The 18,630-nt window shown below is 39.5% G+C and overlaps 1 protein-coding gene and 1 long non-coding RNA gene across 4 annotated transcripts in view; both read right to left on the minus strand.

The window, feature by feature from the left end:
• slc4a2b (solute carrier family 4 member 2b) overlaps positions 1 to 18,630 on the minus strand; it is a 43,905-nt gene that overhangs the window by 24,400 nt on the left and 875 nt on the right. For all 3 annotated transcript variants that reach the window (XM_079661691.1, XM_079661690.1, XM_079661692.1), the window contains exons 2-4: positions 17,931 to 18,052; positions 11,158 to 11,233; positions 6,445 to 6,608 (exon numbers count right to left, since the gene is read on the minus strand). In XM_079661691.1, coding sequence (XP_079517817.1) covers positions 6,445 to 6,495 — 51 coding nt within the window. In that variant the 5' untranslated portion in view covers positions 6,496 to 6,608; positions 11,158 to 11,233; positions 17,931 to 18,052. The remainder of the gene's footprint in view (positions 1 to 6,444; positions 6,609 to 11,157; positions 11,234 to 17,930; positions 18,053 to 18,630) is intronic.
• Positions 4,712 to 5,798, minus strand: LOC307026354. The gene is made up of 2 exons (XR_013804387.1): positions 5,357 to 5,798; positions 4,712 to 5,011 (listed from the first exon to the last, which is right to left on the minus strand). It is a non-coding gene; the product is annotated as an uncharacterized lncRNA (long non-coding RNA).

The following is an 18,630-nucleotide window of genomic DNA, read 5'->3' on the forward strand; positions in this document are numbered from 1 at the left end:
TTGTAAATGTATCTAAATTTAGTGCTGTGTTAAAAATAAATAAAAATAAAGCTACCTAAAGAGGTTATCTTGTAAATCAATAGAGTTTTTGAAAGAAGTGTGTTGTGTACTGTGTGTTTTGTGCATTGGCTGTGTTGTATAATGAGGTGGACACTTGACGATGTGTTGAGGCTGCAGAGCAGATTATCTGTGCTGTAAGGTAGGCTCAAATCCCACACAGTCAGCACTTGGAGGGGAAGGGGGTTTAGCCGTGGATGTTGTGGAGTGTCATGCCGTTTGGCTGATGAGTCATTGCATTCCTTTATATGTTAACATGAGTCTGGACCGAGACCCGGGGGCGCAAATGCTCCGTTTCTGAATGTTCTAGAAAAGAATGTTGAGTTGTAACCCAGTTTTGTCCTCAGCCAACTTTTTGTGATTTTGTGTTATGCAAGCACTACTTTTCTATTACATCATAGTTTTAAAAAGGCTAGGCTTGAATCAAATGCAAATGTTTACATCATAAACTCTATAGTCAAGACATCCTCCAGACAGTCAGAGAGCAGAAAATAAATAAGTCTCCTAATCTTTTAGTTGGCTTCCTGTCTGATGATACCGTTTGATAATATTTGTCTGGGGACTTTTACTTTTAGTCATCAGCTTTATCATTTCATCTGGTGCAAACATGGTTTTCAGTAGCAAAACACTGAAAGATCATTTGCCTGAGATAATGTTCTCACAACTCAGCTTTATCTTAATTGAAGAAGTCCAACTGATAAACTCTGAGTCTGTTGAGCGAGGGGGATTCTGCAGGGGCTGTAAGGTCAGAGGAAGTCTATGAAGTAACAACACTAAAGAGAGGAGGGGGTGTGAATAACACTGTACTGACCCTTCTGATGGCTCTCTCCACACAGAAACTCACTCAGAGTCACTGATACGGTGGCCTTAAAATGTCAGAGTTCATTATTGCAGTAAATAGAATGAGGCTATGAGATGATGACAGAAAGTTTTGGTGCATGTCTTGACCTAGAACAGTAGCTCCCCACCTGAAGGTTAGGACCTACCATAGGGGAAAGATTATCAGGACAAACAACAAAAACGCACATTCACACGTTGGTTAGATTAATACTATCAGGCCTCAACATTTTTAAAAAGAGAATATTTGTGAGAGGAGAATCTCTGTTTGAACCGCCCAAGTTAAAACAATAGTGAGGGGTCACTTGCAGTTTTTAGATTTTTTTTTTTTTCAGGAAATATGCCTATTCTTATTCCTGCTGAGTTACATCAGAATATAAACACCGCTTTCATGTTAGTATGAAGCTTCCAGCAGCAGCTAACTAGCTTAGCATAAAGCTTAGAAAACAGTGATAAACAGAAAGTCTGGCTCGGTCAAATCTGCCCACTTGTATATATATATGTAACAACTAAAACGTATATATTGTTGATTTAATCTGCAGTCAAACCAAACTGTACATCAATAATCCAATTAATGAGTTTCTCACCACCTTATTACAAAAAAAAGTGTTCTACTCTTCATTCCATGTCTGTCCTTTTTCTCAACTTTCCATTTTTAACTAATACAAACATATCTGGTAAGATAACTCAACGTACACTAGAAAGTTCTCATCCAATGCATGAAGCATTGGTTTGCACTGCCCTACAGCAAGATATATCCCTACCATACCTTCTGTTCTGCAGCTGACCCTGACCTCTGACCTTTCTGTGTGAGAGGAGAAGGAAAAACAAACTGTTTTCAACTGAGCCAGCCACACAGCGGGTTCCTTCCTATGACTTTTTCCTGTTAATTAAACCAGATGAAATTCAAACAGCGGTCACCTTTCAAGAAACCGCTCATAATCCACCTGCTGACATTAGAGGGGTGACTCTTTGACCTAGTGACGCATTAAAATAACATTAGGTTGTAATAATTACCTTGGATTTCTAATGCCAGAGTCAATGAGCTGTTCACGATGTAAAAGTAAATCTCAAAAGCACAAGAACAAGACTGAACATTAACCATCTGCAGAGTGTTGATAGATAGATAGATAGATATTGCATATATCCCTATTGCACATACATAAATCAAATATTGCACTTTCCCTATTGCACCTATGCATACTGTCCGTCAAATTGCACATATCCCTATTGTATCCATACCTATTTACACATATTGCACTTAAATGCAAATCTACCCAAAGTACCAAAGTAAGAGCAAGTAGGTCTACATATAGAACATCTCCATTTGCCCAATGTAGGATAACGTGTAATGACTCACTGGGAAAGATAAGAAAAAGACCAGCTATCGCGTCACGTTGAGACGTCTATTAACAAACTACAGCTATTCAAACTCACCTTTAATGAAAACAGATAGTCCATCACATCAAACACACACGTGCTGCTGCAGCCTTAGTAGAACAAGATAGCTATATTTGCTTTTCCAATGTCAAAAGTGAAAAATCCGGAGACGTCCGTCACATTTATAGAAGACAACCTGTTTCCCATTTCAGTTAGCCCTCGTCACGTGAACAGGGCAGATCTCCAGGGTAGGAAGAAGACATTACTCAGTTTCACAATGTTAGCCCTTAAAAAAATCCAAACAGGATTATCTGAACCCTCCTTAACCACACACACACACACACACACACACACACACACACACACACACACACACACACACACACACACACACACACACACAGTAAAGGAGATAATAATTAACTTGGTAGAGTCGGATCCGAGAAAACAACCAATAACTGCCGAGGCACTGTCATACAGCAAACATTTGTATCTTTCGTAAGCTTAGAGTCTTATTACAGACAAGTCATATTGTAATCCCCTGCCTTAAAATGGTTTATGGCAGTCAACTGTCCTACTGGCTATAAACGGCAGTAAAGATATACTGATTCTCAAAAGGCTTCGGCAAGAACATAAAAGAACAAGGTGGTCAAATCGAAAGTCAATGATTTTTGCAACGCTAACTTAACATTTTTATACTTTAACTAAGGGGGTATTAAGAATCATTGTGGGTGTAATCATAGAACACAGCGTCTGAACAAAACTTCACACTGCTGATGCAACAGTTTGTTGGATTATAAAAGACTTTGAATGTTCTACTTCTTTTACTATATTTCAGTTACTGCAAAGTCAAACTTTTATTTAATAATTGATGTCATTTATGAACAGGTAATGGAAGAGTGTTCTGCTCCTTTTCAATCATGGAAAATGTATCATGTTGTATATTGTAACTTGTATTTTATGTGGCATTTAGTGTTGGAATTATTGTACAAATTAATTAAGGTAACTCAGTGAAATGTGTAGCTTTAGCATGGGGTAATTTTAGTATGATGTCATTTGTTATTTAGGGAAATAAAACAATTGAGAAAAAGAAATCTTAGAAATACATTTGAATCGAATATGAGCGGCCTCTGTCTCTCTGCACCTCCTTCATGGATCAGTGTCATATATTCACTTCCACCTCCGGAGTACTCTGTACAGCTGGGGTTTGATTTCAAACGCAGACAGAACTTGTTGTTTATGTCCAGGCTACAAGCAGGTAGAAGCAGTCTTTGTCAGCATGAGCACACGTTTGTGCAATACTGGAAAGGAAGCACTCACAAAAAAACACAGTGCTAAGGGAAATCAGGCACTTCCTATGTCGATGTTGCAAAAAAGAACAAATCAGTTTGAATGGATTTCTGCTTTCAGTAAGAAGTTATCTCTCAAGTGTACAATAAAAAGTCAACTTAATCAGAAGTCTGTCTGATCAGATTTGGCCTCTATGACTTGAGTGGAAACTGAGTGGAAAATCTCTTCTTCTCTAAAACTTCTCTAAATACATCATTATTTCCACTCACCTACACATTCAACCCACAGCATAGTAAACTCCAGCTTTGGTCTGTTGACAGACATTTCTGAGAAACTTAGAAATCCTTACCTCAAGCAAAAGGACATGAGAAAGGCTAGTAAAGAAAGGCTATCCTTTTGAATCCTGGAATGCAATCAAACGTAATGTTTCCTGGAATTCACAAACCATTGCAAACTGATGATATCCAACAATATGTGGCTTTTCATGAGAGGATTGTTCCTATAAGCTTGCAATATTCTCTGCTGCAGCATCTTAATCATCCCAAAATGAACTAGTTGAGAACCTTTGACTTGGGGAATGCAGCTTACTTTGGCTGCTGACCAAATGCCCCGGGGCAGCATGATTATCACATCAATCCCACCAGCAGCCGGGCAATTATGTTTTTCATTATATGCTGATATTATTTTTGCTTTTGAATACTGGCAACCCATCCGCTTAAATAAAAGAGGAAGGAAACTGTTTCAGTTGTGGAACCAGTCACATTCTCTGGTACTCTAATGAAAAGGGAAATTCATTGCAGATCTAAAGTGTTTTTGAACTATTTTGAACATTTATATTTTTGTTGATGCACATTGAGAGGAAATTGGCTCTAGCATGTGACTTGATGTGTGCACACATAGTTTTGGAGGGAACAGCACTGTCCAAAATATACAATGTGATGCCAGAGAAGTCTTTTGGAGCTGATGCAGCATACATCAAGCACAGGGAGAATATGAAGTTGAGGAAAGTTTTACATTCAATGGCTAAAGTCGCACGGACGAAGAGACTTAATCTATGACTAACCTTCTATCACATCCAGTGTTTCCCCTAGGTTTACTGCCTTGGCAGGGTGCTGCTCGGGTACCCCAATTTTTTTTTCGGGGAACCCAGATTTTTTTTATCCTCTGGAGTAGAGAGAGGAGCTGTGGATTATTGTTATTGATATCATACAGTAACAAAGTATTTGTACATTAAAAAGTAATAAAGTACAGTGTTACACTGTACTTTATTACTTTAATTCAAACTGTATTCCCTTCTTATCATGTAGCCTACACTTCTTCCTTTCATTGATACATTTAAATCACCTGACTACAGCATATAACATACCTGCTGCAACCCTGTGCTGCTGCTGCTGCTTCTCTCTGCCTCATCCTCTATTGCTGGAGGCAGTTCCACCTCATCTGATCTCTGATATGAAAGCAATCGTGTTATGATCATATTGAGCTATTGGTGTGAGTCTAACATTAAACAAGCAGTCTGCTTGTCATACATTGCTGACGATACATTTTAAGTGGCAATTTTTTGAGTCACAGCCGCTAAATGCCGGTAGCATCAAGCTAGCAAATCCTGCATTAGCCTCCCATCAACAGGTGACAGAACATCCAATTATCCTGAGCTAATTTACTGAATAAACCAACTCACATCTCCTGTCTTTTTTTTCACCCAACTCATTAGACTATTCTTCTGCTGGTGTTTGATTGTTGTTTTCTGTCAAATTCAATACTGAAATTCAAAACCGCGGTACCTGCTCACCATCTGTGAGCTATTTTTAGAATGCGCACGCTACGTTCGTTGTCGCGTTCGCGCGCGTCCACCTGGGCAGGCTGTGTGTGTCCTTCTCCCGTGACGATAACGGCTTGCGGTTAAAAAATAATAATAAACGAATTTGAAACTGGGGACACACATAAACGGGCAGACAGCAGAGCTGTTGTTCTCCTCCTTTCCTCCGCTCTTGTCTCTGATTGTGAGTTTGTGCATTCGCGTGTGTGTGTGTGTGTGGGGGGGGGGGGGGGGGGGAGCGGAGCCCCGCCCTTCAGAAACAGAGCGAAGGGAGAATGTGAATACGCAAGGCTGTGGACACTGAAACATGCACATTGGATAAATAACATAGGCGTTTAGTTTATTTAATAAAAGAGCACATGTTCAATGTGAAAAGTGACCGTAGATAGATTACTTCAGTTGCAATTTGGTGCTATATATATGTATTTATTTTTAAATAATAAAAAATAAAAATGTAAATAAAAAAAACCAACAAAAAAAACCACCTTGAATTTCAGGCAGGGCGCGGGGCTCCGTTGGCAGGGCGCAGCGCCCCGCCAAGACAATGGTAGGGGAAACACTGACATCATTAACAGACTTATTTGTCAAATACATACAATGGGAAACGTGCCGTGTGGTGAGTTAGCTAGCTAGCAATGGTACTTTGAAAATGGGAGCCAACAATGTGTGCTGTATGCAAACTTTGAGTGTCAAGTAAAGAAGTACTTTAGAAAATAAAGGAGGTCAATAAAGAATAATTAAACAGTCATTGGAAGGCGACCACGTGGTGCAAGTTTGTAATTTTATGCTGGCAAACTATATGTGCATGTGACAGATGAGCATGGTTACAATACAATTAAATTGGCATACCTTTAACCAAAACAATCCAGACAACCTAGTATTTCTTTGTGTGTCTATTATCCCAACAAATGAGTTCCCTAAAGAAAATATTCTTATATTTATATTAACTTTCCTTGGAAATTAACCGCACAGTTACAAACCTTTTTAAGACCCTTTTCATGTGTTTCATCATGTGGAGGCTGATCTGACGGGGTAGACTGTGTGCGGTCGTGTGGACTTACAGTGTGAATAACCGACGACACGGCATCTGTGAAGTGGTTTGGGTTGCTCATGGCTCCACAGAGGAGTCGCTGCTGGAGAGGCTCTGGATAAGATGGCTTGGATCGCTGCGGCTTTAGCCCTTCTCTTTCTCACTGGGACTCAGACAGCTTTTGGGCAGCATAACCTGGAGACAGAAACAGATCCGGGGGTTAGTCTGAGAAAGCTGGAGATTTATAGCACGAGGCAAACAGGCGCTGGAAGACTCTAACTGTCAGGCAGTAACCCTTGAATATGAAGTGCAATCAGAAAGTATAATACCAGTGTTTTGTTTTGGCTCTTTACTCGAGCACATTTGATTTAAAACAAGGAATATGAAGTGATGATTTTGTATTAATTAAATAGGATGAGCAGCGCATGACATGAAGCATTTACTAAACAACTAAGTGAAGATTGCTACAGCACAGACTTGGCAGGCATCACCAGGAAATACTGTATATGTACTTAAGTGTGTGCTGATATCTAGGAGTCAGACACCAGTTCTCCGCTAAAAATGTAACAAGTGACGAGTCCCCTTGCAGCTCTGTGAGGCTTCATATAGACACAGCATTGCATTTGAGCATGCCAACATACTCACAATGACCATGTTAGGATGCACTTTGACCCCATAACGTGCTGATTTGTTTGGGATGTGTTGAAGTGCAAGGCCAAAAAAAAATACAGAAGAAAAAGCAACACGCTTCACCGGAGATCTACACTAAGGAATGATCAACAGTTTCAGGATTTCCTGGAAGCCCTTAAAGTACCTTTGAGTGCCCAGAGCCACTTTAGAAACACAGATGGCCTAAACTGGATGTTGTTTTAAGAACTACATTATACGTGAGGAAGACTAATATGCCTTTAGAAACAACGACACCCTGTCTAATTTAATTTCTATCATACTTGATTTCAAGCGCTGTCGAATTTTCTTGCCATCATCCAAGGTTATTAGCCATAGAGTCTGATAAGAGCCTGATAACACAGTGCTCCTGAGCAGAGGAGGTCTTGATAAGCGGCTGCACGTGCCTCAGCTAACCTCCACCTCCATCACTCTCGAGTCCCTGTATAGGACATACGAACACAGGAATCCTCAAAGATGATCAGAATTCAGTTGGCAATATGTTAACAAGGATTCAACACAAGAGGACACTTAAGTTCAGAAGAAGTTTGCTGTCAGAGAGAATTCTTTTCAAATGTATTCATCGTTTCAGCAATATATGCTGGTTTTCTTTTTCTGGTAGATCAGACAACACATGTCAAGTCACCTTGGGTTTTAGTTAATGTAACAAGCATTCTTTTTTTTTATCTCTTTTTTATGCCCAAAATGAAATGGATCATTCCAGAAGATTGTTACTTGCAGCCCTACTATTTTATTGTAAGGATCCAAGATATAGCAAATGGAGTGTGTACATTTGTAGTCCAAATGACAGTAAGAATGTTTTTTTATGTATACTGTTTGAACTAATGTGGCAAACAACTAAATCCTTTATTTGTTTACAGTCGATAAACTATAAACCCAAGCAGTCCTCCTCAGATTGAGACTTAAAAAAAAACTTAAAATCTCCTCACTATCAGCATTTTTATCAGAACACCGGTTTACTTCAACGTGAAGAAGTAGAGGGCTCACTATTGGTCCACTTTTCAGTGTCACAGTTGGAAATCATTTTCTGGTTGTCCGACAGCAGCTATCAAAGAAACGATAAGCCTCCCTGCTGCCTGACGACAATCGTATCAATGACCTTGTTGACGGAGAGGGATTTCTGAGAGGTGTATTTCATTAAAACACAATCAACGACAAGAGATTACGTGCAGTGCAGAATGTTTTAGGTGCTGGGCAGTGTGAATGTGTGTTACAAAGCAGATTCAAGAAAGACATCACGTTGGCAGCGCTCTTCGTCTGCTGTGCCGATGGTAATCACTTCACAAGATGGTAATTACATACTATCGGCTGTTCAATTCAGAAAAACAACTTTAACTTGTTTGAGACCTTGTAATCCGTGCAGTAGTGGCGATAAAGGAGTCTATTGGCGTTAGCTCGGGTGTGTTTGAAGATTACTTTCTCAGTAAACCTAGACCCCACCACTTTGGGAGAGGCAGGGCTGGCTACACAGGGATAAAGTTACAGAACCCTGGGATCCTGGGCAGAAAGCATGGGAACCAGCTTATCTACCTCAAGGCCTGGCTGGAATAATACAGATAACAATAATGATCAGATGAAGAAAAAAATATTGGAAACTACAATTGTCTCGGATTAAAAACCATCTAAATGTTCATGTCTGCGATCAGGAAGTCACATGACAGAAAAAAAAGGAACTCTTATGTAATAACTGAAAGACACAATGGGCATGGATGAATGCTGACAGTGCAGGAGGAAGTGAGGATAAGATACTCTGCTTCCCCTGGAAGAGGTTCATCATGTCTTCCCAGAGTGATCCAGAAGCCCAAACCACTCAGACCTTTCTCAAAGAAGACCAGTGTAGCTTTTTCCCCCCACTTTTCCATGCTAGATTTAGTCACAGTAAATATGTGCATGGAGGGCTTCTGGAAAACTATCCTTCTGGGAGGAAGTAAGAACGAAAACAGGAAGAAGGTAAGGAGGAGCTGTAAACGTATCAAATAAATAGAAATTGGGCAATTTTGGATCATTTTAGAGGTAATAATGTCTGCCTTTAGAAACTGAAAACCCATTTGTATGGTTGGACTGGATCAAAGATAAACTAGGTTAAAACAAAGTGTCCGATGTCTACTAGGCGACATAATAGGTTAACTTGACCCCTTACAAGCTGTCACTGTCATCTCCATCTGTCCCTCCCACAAAGAGCAGCATTTACAATCAGACCACATGTGTGAAGATGCTTCCTTTGACCAAAGAAACTGTCATCTACAGGGAGTAGAAACCGAAATACAGCTGTCTCTTTACCATTTGAACAAAAAATGGATGTAAGTCTTAAATGTTGCAAATTTAGATGAGAAGTTATGATTTTAAAGGATGCCCTTTAGAGACTAGACCAAAAAGTCCTCCTCACATTTCCTATTTGAATGACTTGACAGCTGATAACGAGTAACCGGCTATTTATGGTTTCTAAAATAACATTGCAATGGTTCTGAGGGACTAACATTTCCTGCCTCTTAACTTCAAAGTGAGGGTGATCAGTCAGGTGCATGACTGTTTTTTTGTGGTCAGTATTTTAAAATCGATGATATGCACTTGGTGGTGACTCATCCCTCCCACAGAGTGCAAATATACTAACAAAGTCACTTTGGTATGTTGTACATTTCCGTTATTGATAGAAATGCCCTGCCCACCGCAAACATTTTGAATTTCCCCGACATCCTCATATTCGAAATATATGACATTTGACATTTTGAGATGCTTTTCTGGTACTCTAAACTCAATGGAGTTATTTCAAAATGTGAGGGCTTTTTTTTTGTTATACTCTCCAAGACATTTCTTTGAGAAAGGAAAGGAGCATCGATATATTCAGAAGGGAGCACACTGACTATCTAAAAGCATATTGAAGATCTGCCAATTTTGTTCTGTAACATCTTTAACTGTACTGTCATGTGACCTTTGAGGTGAGGAGGGACAAAGGGTTAAACATTCTTCTCCTCCTTATATTGACCTAAAGGGAAAGGAGTGAGACAGTCAGGCGGCGGGACAGAGGTTACGAGCCAGACTCGAACTCACGTCACAAGCCAACATTCGTCTTAACCCAGTGATCCGCCAGAACACCCGGCCGGGCCCAGCTTCAATCGGGAAGCTTGGCACGCGAGTGATGACCACAGACTGCATGCTCATCTACAAACTCTATCAAGAGAGGCATAATTAAAGAACAGTTTTATGAAATACACAAACTGGCAATAAAAAAGGCCTGTCCACAAATAGATGCTTGATAACAGTGTCCAAACATCAACCAACAGAGGCCTGTACTTATAGCAGCAGGACAGAGACAGGGGGCAGAGGACCGGTTTAAGGTTTCATTAAGAACTGGGCTAACAAGAAACAAGAACACTTTGTGATCTTTGTTCCCTTTTCACAGACAAGTTATTTTCTTGAAAAATACTGATTGTGTGTGATAGCAACAAGTGACATGAAGATAGATAAAACATTAAGGTCAGGAACTAACACAATAACATACCGGACACTTCGATGAATTGATATAATCAGAAGCATGACCACATGTTTAAGACCCATGCAAGTTCTGTTGGAAGAAAAACATGCAGTTGATAAATGGAGAGGGTTTTAAGAAAACCAAAAGAAAAAACACTTGAGAAGTAAGGTCTATTGTTCGTAGCTATGAATGGTGAACTCCGATTGGCCCAAGGTATTTAAAGGGCCATCACTTTACAATAATCATGTCCTTTAAAGGCTCTAAGTTAGGATTTATACAAGCGCTTTTCTCCTACTGAAACCCAAGTGGCTTGTATAAAGTCAGTGTTGTGTAACCTGTTGAACTAAATAGGATTTGTTTAGAGTTGTGTGCTATGGCTGTTCAAGCCTGAGACACTCACATGAAATATCTTGTTAGCTTCGATTAGACCTAACAAACAACGGTTATTGTTATCTAACTGAGAACAACAAATCAATAAATAAGAAAAATTAAAAAAAAGCAGTGTGAAGAGACATTCTAACAATTTTTTTTTAAAACCTAACAAATGGTAAAGGAATACAAAATACATCCATATTTGTACCATACCTTTGTGTGCTCACAGCAGAGAAGCCACCGTAGACATGGTAGTGCAAATCTGAACTCTGTGAAGTGAGAGCCGGGGCTGGTCAGAGTGCAGGGAACAGACAATCCACGGGAGAAAGGAGAGATAGGGAGACAAAAGAAAGGAGAGTTAGAGATGAGGATTGCGCTCCAGCTTCTGGAGTGCTCTCTCAGACCGACATGCATGCACTGATAGCAGCAGCCTTCCTCCTCAGGATTATGTTTCCTCCTCTAGCCTGCTGACAAGTAGCCATGTGACTCCAGGACCCATTCAACACTGAGTCAGAGGCTGCTGCTCAGACACACACATCAATCGTCTGTCACAAACACGCACACGACCTCAAGCTTAAGGTGGAAATTCAACCCCTATGATCAATATCTGTCTATATCAGTGGATTTCATGATTAAGACCTATATTACTATGTTATCTGTTTGGGTTTTGACCTCTTTAAAACAAAGCAATGTCTACTTTATATAGTTAGAAATGCAATGTGGAGTGCTTTTTCTTACTTTAGTTTAATTCTATTAAAAGTCCTGAAATAATGCAACTATCCAGGTATTCACTAAATATGCAAGTTTAAAAAGATTGGCACATCACAGAACTTTTTTCTGCTTTCACTATCTTGAAATATCGCGCCATCTCTATCTTTGTTATATGGAACCATAAGTGAACTTTGAATTGTTACAATTCACTCTAACGGACTAAAACACACTATGAAAGAGTTAAAGTTCCAAGACGAAAACAGAGACACAACAAAAACAATCAAATACAATTATAGTGACCTCTCAATCCCGAGCAATGCCACAAATCTTACACTGCTCTCTATCATTTATGGTACTCTAATGGTGCAGTTATTTACAAAATGAACATGCATTACTGAAGAACACCTCCAACTATGGTTTGAGACCAAAAATCTTGTCAGGTCAAAGTTTACTGATGTAGTAAAGCAAGAAAGAAGTTGGGTCATTTTCTCCCTTACTTCTATAAAATGTGACTTTTTTTTTATAAAACACTGCAGGAAAAAAAAAATGGACAGTTAATGCAGCTGTGCCCCGCGTCATTGTTAACCAACGTTGACTTAAAATAACATGTCTGAGGACTAAATGTCTTATTTTGGTAAATGCCTTTTGCTTCGACTCATCTCTTCTTATGCCTCTTCATCATCCTCCCTTGGTCATAGCCTCCGTGGGAGGGACTAAGATGCGTGAAGAGAAGGCGGGGACATGAATAGAGGATGTAGAAACTGAGAAATGGGGAAGGCCCACTGTTCCCCCTGTGGAAACACTTGATCTACTCTGGAAAGGTCTATTACAATATCTTTCTCAATCGGCAACGATGACATAAATAAAGTCGTGACACAGAGACAATAGGATCAATTCAGGGTAAAGAACTGCTCACGTCCAGCTAGGGTAATTATATTTCCATCTGAAAGAGATCTGTCAGGAATTGCCCGATGACAGAGACAATAGGTGACCAGATAGTAAAGGAGTGCCACAAAAGCTTGGTTTACAACCACATGCAAGCACATCATGACATCTCTCATTCCTTATAATAAACAGTGCAAAATGAGTGAGTCATTATGAAGTGGCTTTCTTTAGAACATTGAGCAACTTGGTTTCTCATCAAGGGCATTGCAACTTTATCAGGAAGCTTGTGGCATGTGTAATATACAATAAGTAATCTGTATTCTGAAATAAGCAAAGCAAAACCATGAAGGGCATTATCTAGTTTATAAATAAAACTCTGCTTTGGAACAGTATGTTTTTTGGCATGTTTATACATTTGCACCAGATGATAGTTAGGCATGTCTTTTGATATCATTGTGAATGCTGGAATATCCACACAGAACTCACCTGGACATTCTGCTTGTACTATTAAAATATTTTAGTTTTGGGGTACATTTGACTTCATGTACACCCTTGCACGCCGAAGGTTCTTAGAGTATTTGGCAATGGAAAAAAACCCTTCATGTTATGGAGTAATCAAGACTATTAAACAGTTAATCCCACCTAAAGTCATTCAAGCTGCCAGATTAATTGTGTTTTTCAGCGAACAAAGAACAGTCCTGTGATCTAAACAAGTTGCTTACGCTTTCGCCAAATAACCAAGCGTCACATTCCACATCAGCTTATATGAGCCTTTGGGCTAAAGAAACACCAACATCAGGAGGAACCTGTGTGTGTGTGTGTGTGTGTGTGTGTGTGTGTGTGTGTGTGTGTGTGTGTGTGTGTGTTAACTGTTTTTCCCCAGAGTGAGGGATCACTGTGAAGTCACATGCATGTCTTGCAGGGAAAAGAAACGCAGTCAGAGCCACACGCAGCTAAAGTTGAGGTCCACTTCAAAGTCTGAGGCTTTCCTCAATCCCAACATTGTGCTAATAATAGAATTATCTACTCCGGTCCACCATTTTAAAAGCTGTGACTTCATGCGTGCAATGGGGATTGACATATTTTCTTAACCATGACCAACAAATGATGCGCTTATTACACAACACAACCACAGAATACAAATATTGTCCTTTTGTTGCTGTGACACTTTAAATTAGGCTATTGACCCAGAATTTCATTTATTGTCATTTCTGTGGTTAAATCTGGTGGTATTAAGTAATATGTGCTACATGAAAACCATCTCCTGCAAATGTCTAAACATGTTTGTTCTGCTTAAAGAACAAATATGATAAAGATACCATTCAACAGCACTTTAAAATGATTAAATCCCACCTTCAGTTTTTCTAGCTTTTATATAAAGTGTTAACACAACTCGGAAACTCTCCCACCGGCTTCCTGTTATTCTTCTCTCCCGTAAAGTCTTAAACTAGCCTGCTAGGCCTAAAAACACACCACAGTGGTCAACCCAGGACAAAGTGTTTATGTTAAAGAGAACGGGTTCCAGACCATTACAAACTAAATATTTGCAGCCTAATTTCAAACTTCCAAAACTTGAATTGACACTCACCAGAACACTGCTCAGTGCAGCTTGGTATAACAAAGAGTGACCTTAAGCTGTATACAACCGATAGCGAGCCTGTTTGTGGATCTCTATGGGGACTTGGCAGTGTGTATATTTTGTTGATGGCTGTGCCTCTGAGTGTTTTAGCCTGAAATAGCTCAGGAGTTTAGAAGGCACCCATCCACCTCCTCTTCAGAAGTCTACCTCCCTACTCTGCCTCACTAACTCAGGGTTTGGCAGGGTCTAGCCCTTCAGCATGGCTGTGCTAAGTTATGTGCACACAGTCGCTGGAAAACATGAAGTCTAACAGAGCTAACAGCTGCACTCAGTCTACCCATCTTTATCTCCCTCTTTGTCCCATTGGAGGGCTCCAGAAAAGCAGCGGCTGTGTTGCAGCTAAGACAGCACCTGTCTTTCGGGTGAAGAGGGATTGAAGAGGAAACTAAATCCTTGCAGCTTACATAATGCCGGCCCATTGTCCTCTACTCTAGAAAAGGAGAAGCAATCATCCCTCAAGTATTTTTATACCTTAGAGAGGGCTACAGTGTTCTGAAATGGAAACCAATGTCCTGTGGAAACATTTTACCGCCCGCAGACTAGAAATGTCCTTAAGCTCGAACTCGGAATAACAAGCTTTATTCGAGAGTTTGAATTTGAAGGGAGCCAGAAGAGTTATTAAAAGGCTAAGCGTGCAAGTCTTCAAAGAGCTCAAGTCATATATTTATAATGCAACACAATCCCATATCAGTGAAATTGTAATAAAAAAACTGGATTGGCACTGACACTCGTTGTAATGGTTTTATTACTGTAAAAGCCAATAAAGAAAATGTCTGCACATGCCCGAGAGACCGAGGCCGATACAATGTAAAAAAGGGAATAATAAATAGTTGGCCATAGCTTACCATATACGCTTAACATTACAGTATTGGGAAATGGATGAACATACTGTTAAGACTTGTTATTTTACAGTCAGCTACAGTCCTGTCCAGCTCCAGAAGTGTTAGGGTGTGGTACTTTGTTGCAAACTGCATCCGGGGCAGCTCAGGTTGCACCAGCTACACAAAAGATAAAGCCACATTCTTACAGAAACATGGTAATTGTGCAGCTTTGACCCAGTGCAATTGTAATAACTGGATTTACTCTCATGAGACTCGGACTGGGATGGGAATAAAATATCTTGTGGGCTCCCAGACCCAAAACATCTCATACTACGGTTCAAATGCAAAATCAGCCATGTATCCATTTGCTGGGAAATGATGTACTGTGATATGGTGTTAGTGGTAAACAACACAAACATAAAAGCTTTGCTAGAAAATATTAAGAATTACACAGCGAAGAAGGAAGTGGGAAGAGTGGCAGAACGCCTGATTAATGCTGCAAAGACTACACATTTCAGACAGCTAAATAGAGTTCAATGTGAAAGGATGGTAGCCCACACTATGCACGGTCCAAGATGTACTGTCTTTTAGGCCTGATGTTACTAAACGTTGGGACTGCTTATCTGAAGAGGAGAATGTAAAATAAACATGAAGAGTCAACAGGCCATGTAAAGAAAAACAGAAAAACGTATTATCAACTCCTTTCCCTCCCTTGTCCTCCCTTGTCCTCAGCATGACCAAGCAAATTCACAACAATGTGGAGACACTTTCTGCTTTGAAATGTTTTTCCCCTCCAGGAAAACACACCATTGTTGTCACAAATCAGTTTACGAAAAGTATGTTTGACATATTGCACTGAGGCGAAGGAAAACAAATAAAGGCAGGGACTGTGATCACGCAGATAAGATGGATCTATCTGATGTGTTCAAGCACCGCGCCGCAGGATTAGAGGGCAAAAGGAAGCCGCTGTGGAATTTGAGAGTTTAGATCGAACAAGGTCAGATTCACCAAGACAAACATTTTAGATTCCGCTCTGTACGAGACCTTGAAGCGCTCAAGTTTTGCAAGATAAAAATGTCAGTGGTTGATTTACTTTGCTTTAATAATATCCAGGAAGAGATAATCGCTTTATCATGTGTCTAGGATTAACATCAAAGTAAATCATCCCTTCAAATGACCTGCAGTGCACATTGAGACGCATTATTATAGATATTGATGAGTCAGCAGAGGAGGGACATCCTTCCTCCATCTTGCCAGAGTGTCCCGACATCTATTAGCCATGTGACAGAAACAATTGTGGGACAATGACAATGCATTGAGCAAGAGAGGGGTTTCAAATGAGTGCATGGCAAACATATTTACTGATATTTCATACATTTTATAATTAATAATAGTAGCATAAGTAGCCACGTTTTTTTATTTGTATTATTTTATGTTGTATAAATGAATAGAGGCTTATCAAACCAGGAATACTGCACATTAAACTACTAATAAAACTAACTTTGGCTCGGTTCCAGTAATCATTTTACAGCAGTAATTCATGTTATTAATTTCACCTGTGTTTGACAAGTGAAAATAAATGCCTTTTAAAACACGACAGAAAAACAATGAATAATTGATGGGTACAGTTTTATAGATAAAATTAGTTACCTTGAATATTTGTATACATAAAATAACCAGAGGTGGGAAGTGTACAGGTATCTGTACTTTACTTAAGTGTTTATTTTTCTGACGACTTCTTACTTTTACTCCCTACATTTTAACACAAATATCTGTACTTTCTACTTCTTACATTTTCAGGCTTGTTACTTTCATTATATTATATTAATATGATGTAAGGTTCAGTTAGCTTTTCACAAAAACAGCCAGTTTAAAAGTTACTTTTTACTGCGAGTACATTTCAGAGACAGTACTTTTTTACTTAAGTCAAAAGTTGAATCAGTACTTCAACTTATACGAAAGTCTTTTTTTACACAACTATCTGTACTTCTACTTAAGTTAAGAGAGTGTGTACTTTTGCCACCTCTACAAATAACATGAATAGCAACTTGTCCAGTCTGTTGGAAGTTATTTTAGCCATTTGTCATGTGGACACTTTTGTAGCATTATGCCGTGTTATGCTACCTCATTAGTGTGCTCCACTTTTATCTCCAAATCTACGGTACAATAGAAACACAGAACAAAAGCCTTGAATAGAGGTCAAAGGGATGAAACGAGGAGTTTGAGAATGTTGGGAATCAATGGTTGTCATATATAATATTGTGCTGATATTTGGTCACTTGCTAAAATTCCCACCATTCCTGCCACTCAAATGTGAGATGCTGCTATTTTTCCAGCTGTAAATGTAAATGTAATATGTTTAGGTTTAGAACAAATACAACAAGCTATTTTGAGATGTCCCCCTGACCTATGGGATCATGCAACAGGATGTTATGACATCATAAAGAAAAGTGATTAGTAATTAATGAAACAGTAGCAGTACTATTGTCACTTTTCAAACACTTTCGGGGCTATATACAGGTATTATCAATTTACAGTTTTATCTCAAACTTGCCAATGACAGCTCTTTATAAATGTCACCCTATGCTCTGAGAAACTGAAGACATGACATGCTGCTTTTCTTCACAGTGAGCAATAACTGAATACATTATAAATACAAGAGTAAAGCTATCTTTACTTTGCTTTGTGAAGACTTGTTCTGTTAAAAAGACACATTATGTGGACAAAATGTCAGCTCTCCCCAAGCCAACTCGTCATCATGCATCACATTTCAACACTCCAGCGTACTGTCAGGAGGAGTGACCCGCTAGCTTGCTAGGATGAGGAACTCCTCTAACAGTACCGTTAACACTCACAAGTCTGGAAAGAGGCTTAAACAACGAAATAAATGTAATTCCGGGCACATTTCAGAACTTTCGTCCCTTGTTTACCTGGTTAAAAAGCCGACGGACAAAGGGAAGTCATCCACCAGCAGCAGCAACAGCAGCGGTGGACACTCGCATGCATGTGTGGCAGTTAGGGGATGTCAACCATGGATGTCAACGCCGCGTCTCTTCACAGGAAAATAAGACAACAGTTAAGACCGGTTCATGAGTTAAATATAATGATAGAACAAAGCAAAAAAAGCGAATTTACAAAGCAAAAGCCGACTTAGTCGTTTGCTTACACATTCCGGTTTATTTCTCACCGGTGCCTGGTACTCACCTCAAACTCTCTGAATGACTTGCTCAACTGTCGTCCAATTGCGTCAAATTGCCAAAATAAAATCACTTTAACTTCCGGTAGAGTATACCAATTTTTTTTTTCGTGACGAGCATCTATGAATGTGAGCATTTACTATTGTAAATACATGATTTTACATTAACTAAAGAGCTTTTTATAAATGCAAGATAACAAAACATTCGATACAAGCATCAAACGGTCATAAACCTTTTTATAACGGCACTTCGCTCCTTTATTTTGAAATCCTTATTAATGGAATTCCGGTGTAATTGTCTAAATTATTTTAGCTTGTCGCCATTTTCTCTAGATAAAAAATTGTTGCGCGTGCGTATATGATGACTCATATTTCCGATGACGGCTTGGGCCTTAGGGCATGTACTATGTATGAAGAGAGCCGAGAGCGCCTTT

Source organism: Notothenia rossii (assembly GCF_949606895.1).
Source record: "Notothenia rossii genome assembly, chromosome: 12".
NCBI lineage: Eukaryota > Metazoa > Chordata > Actinopteri > Perciformes > Nototheniidae > Notothenia > Notothenia rossii.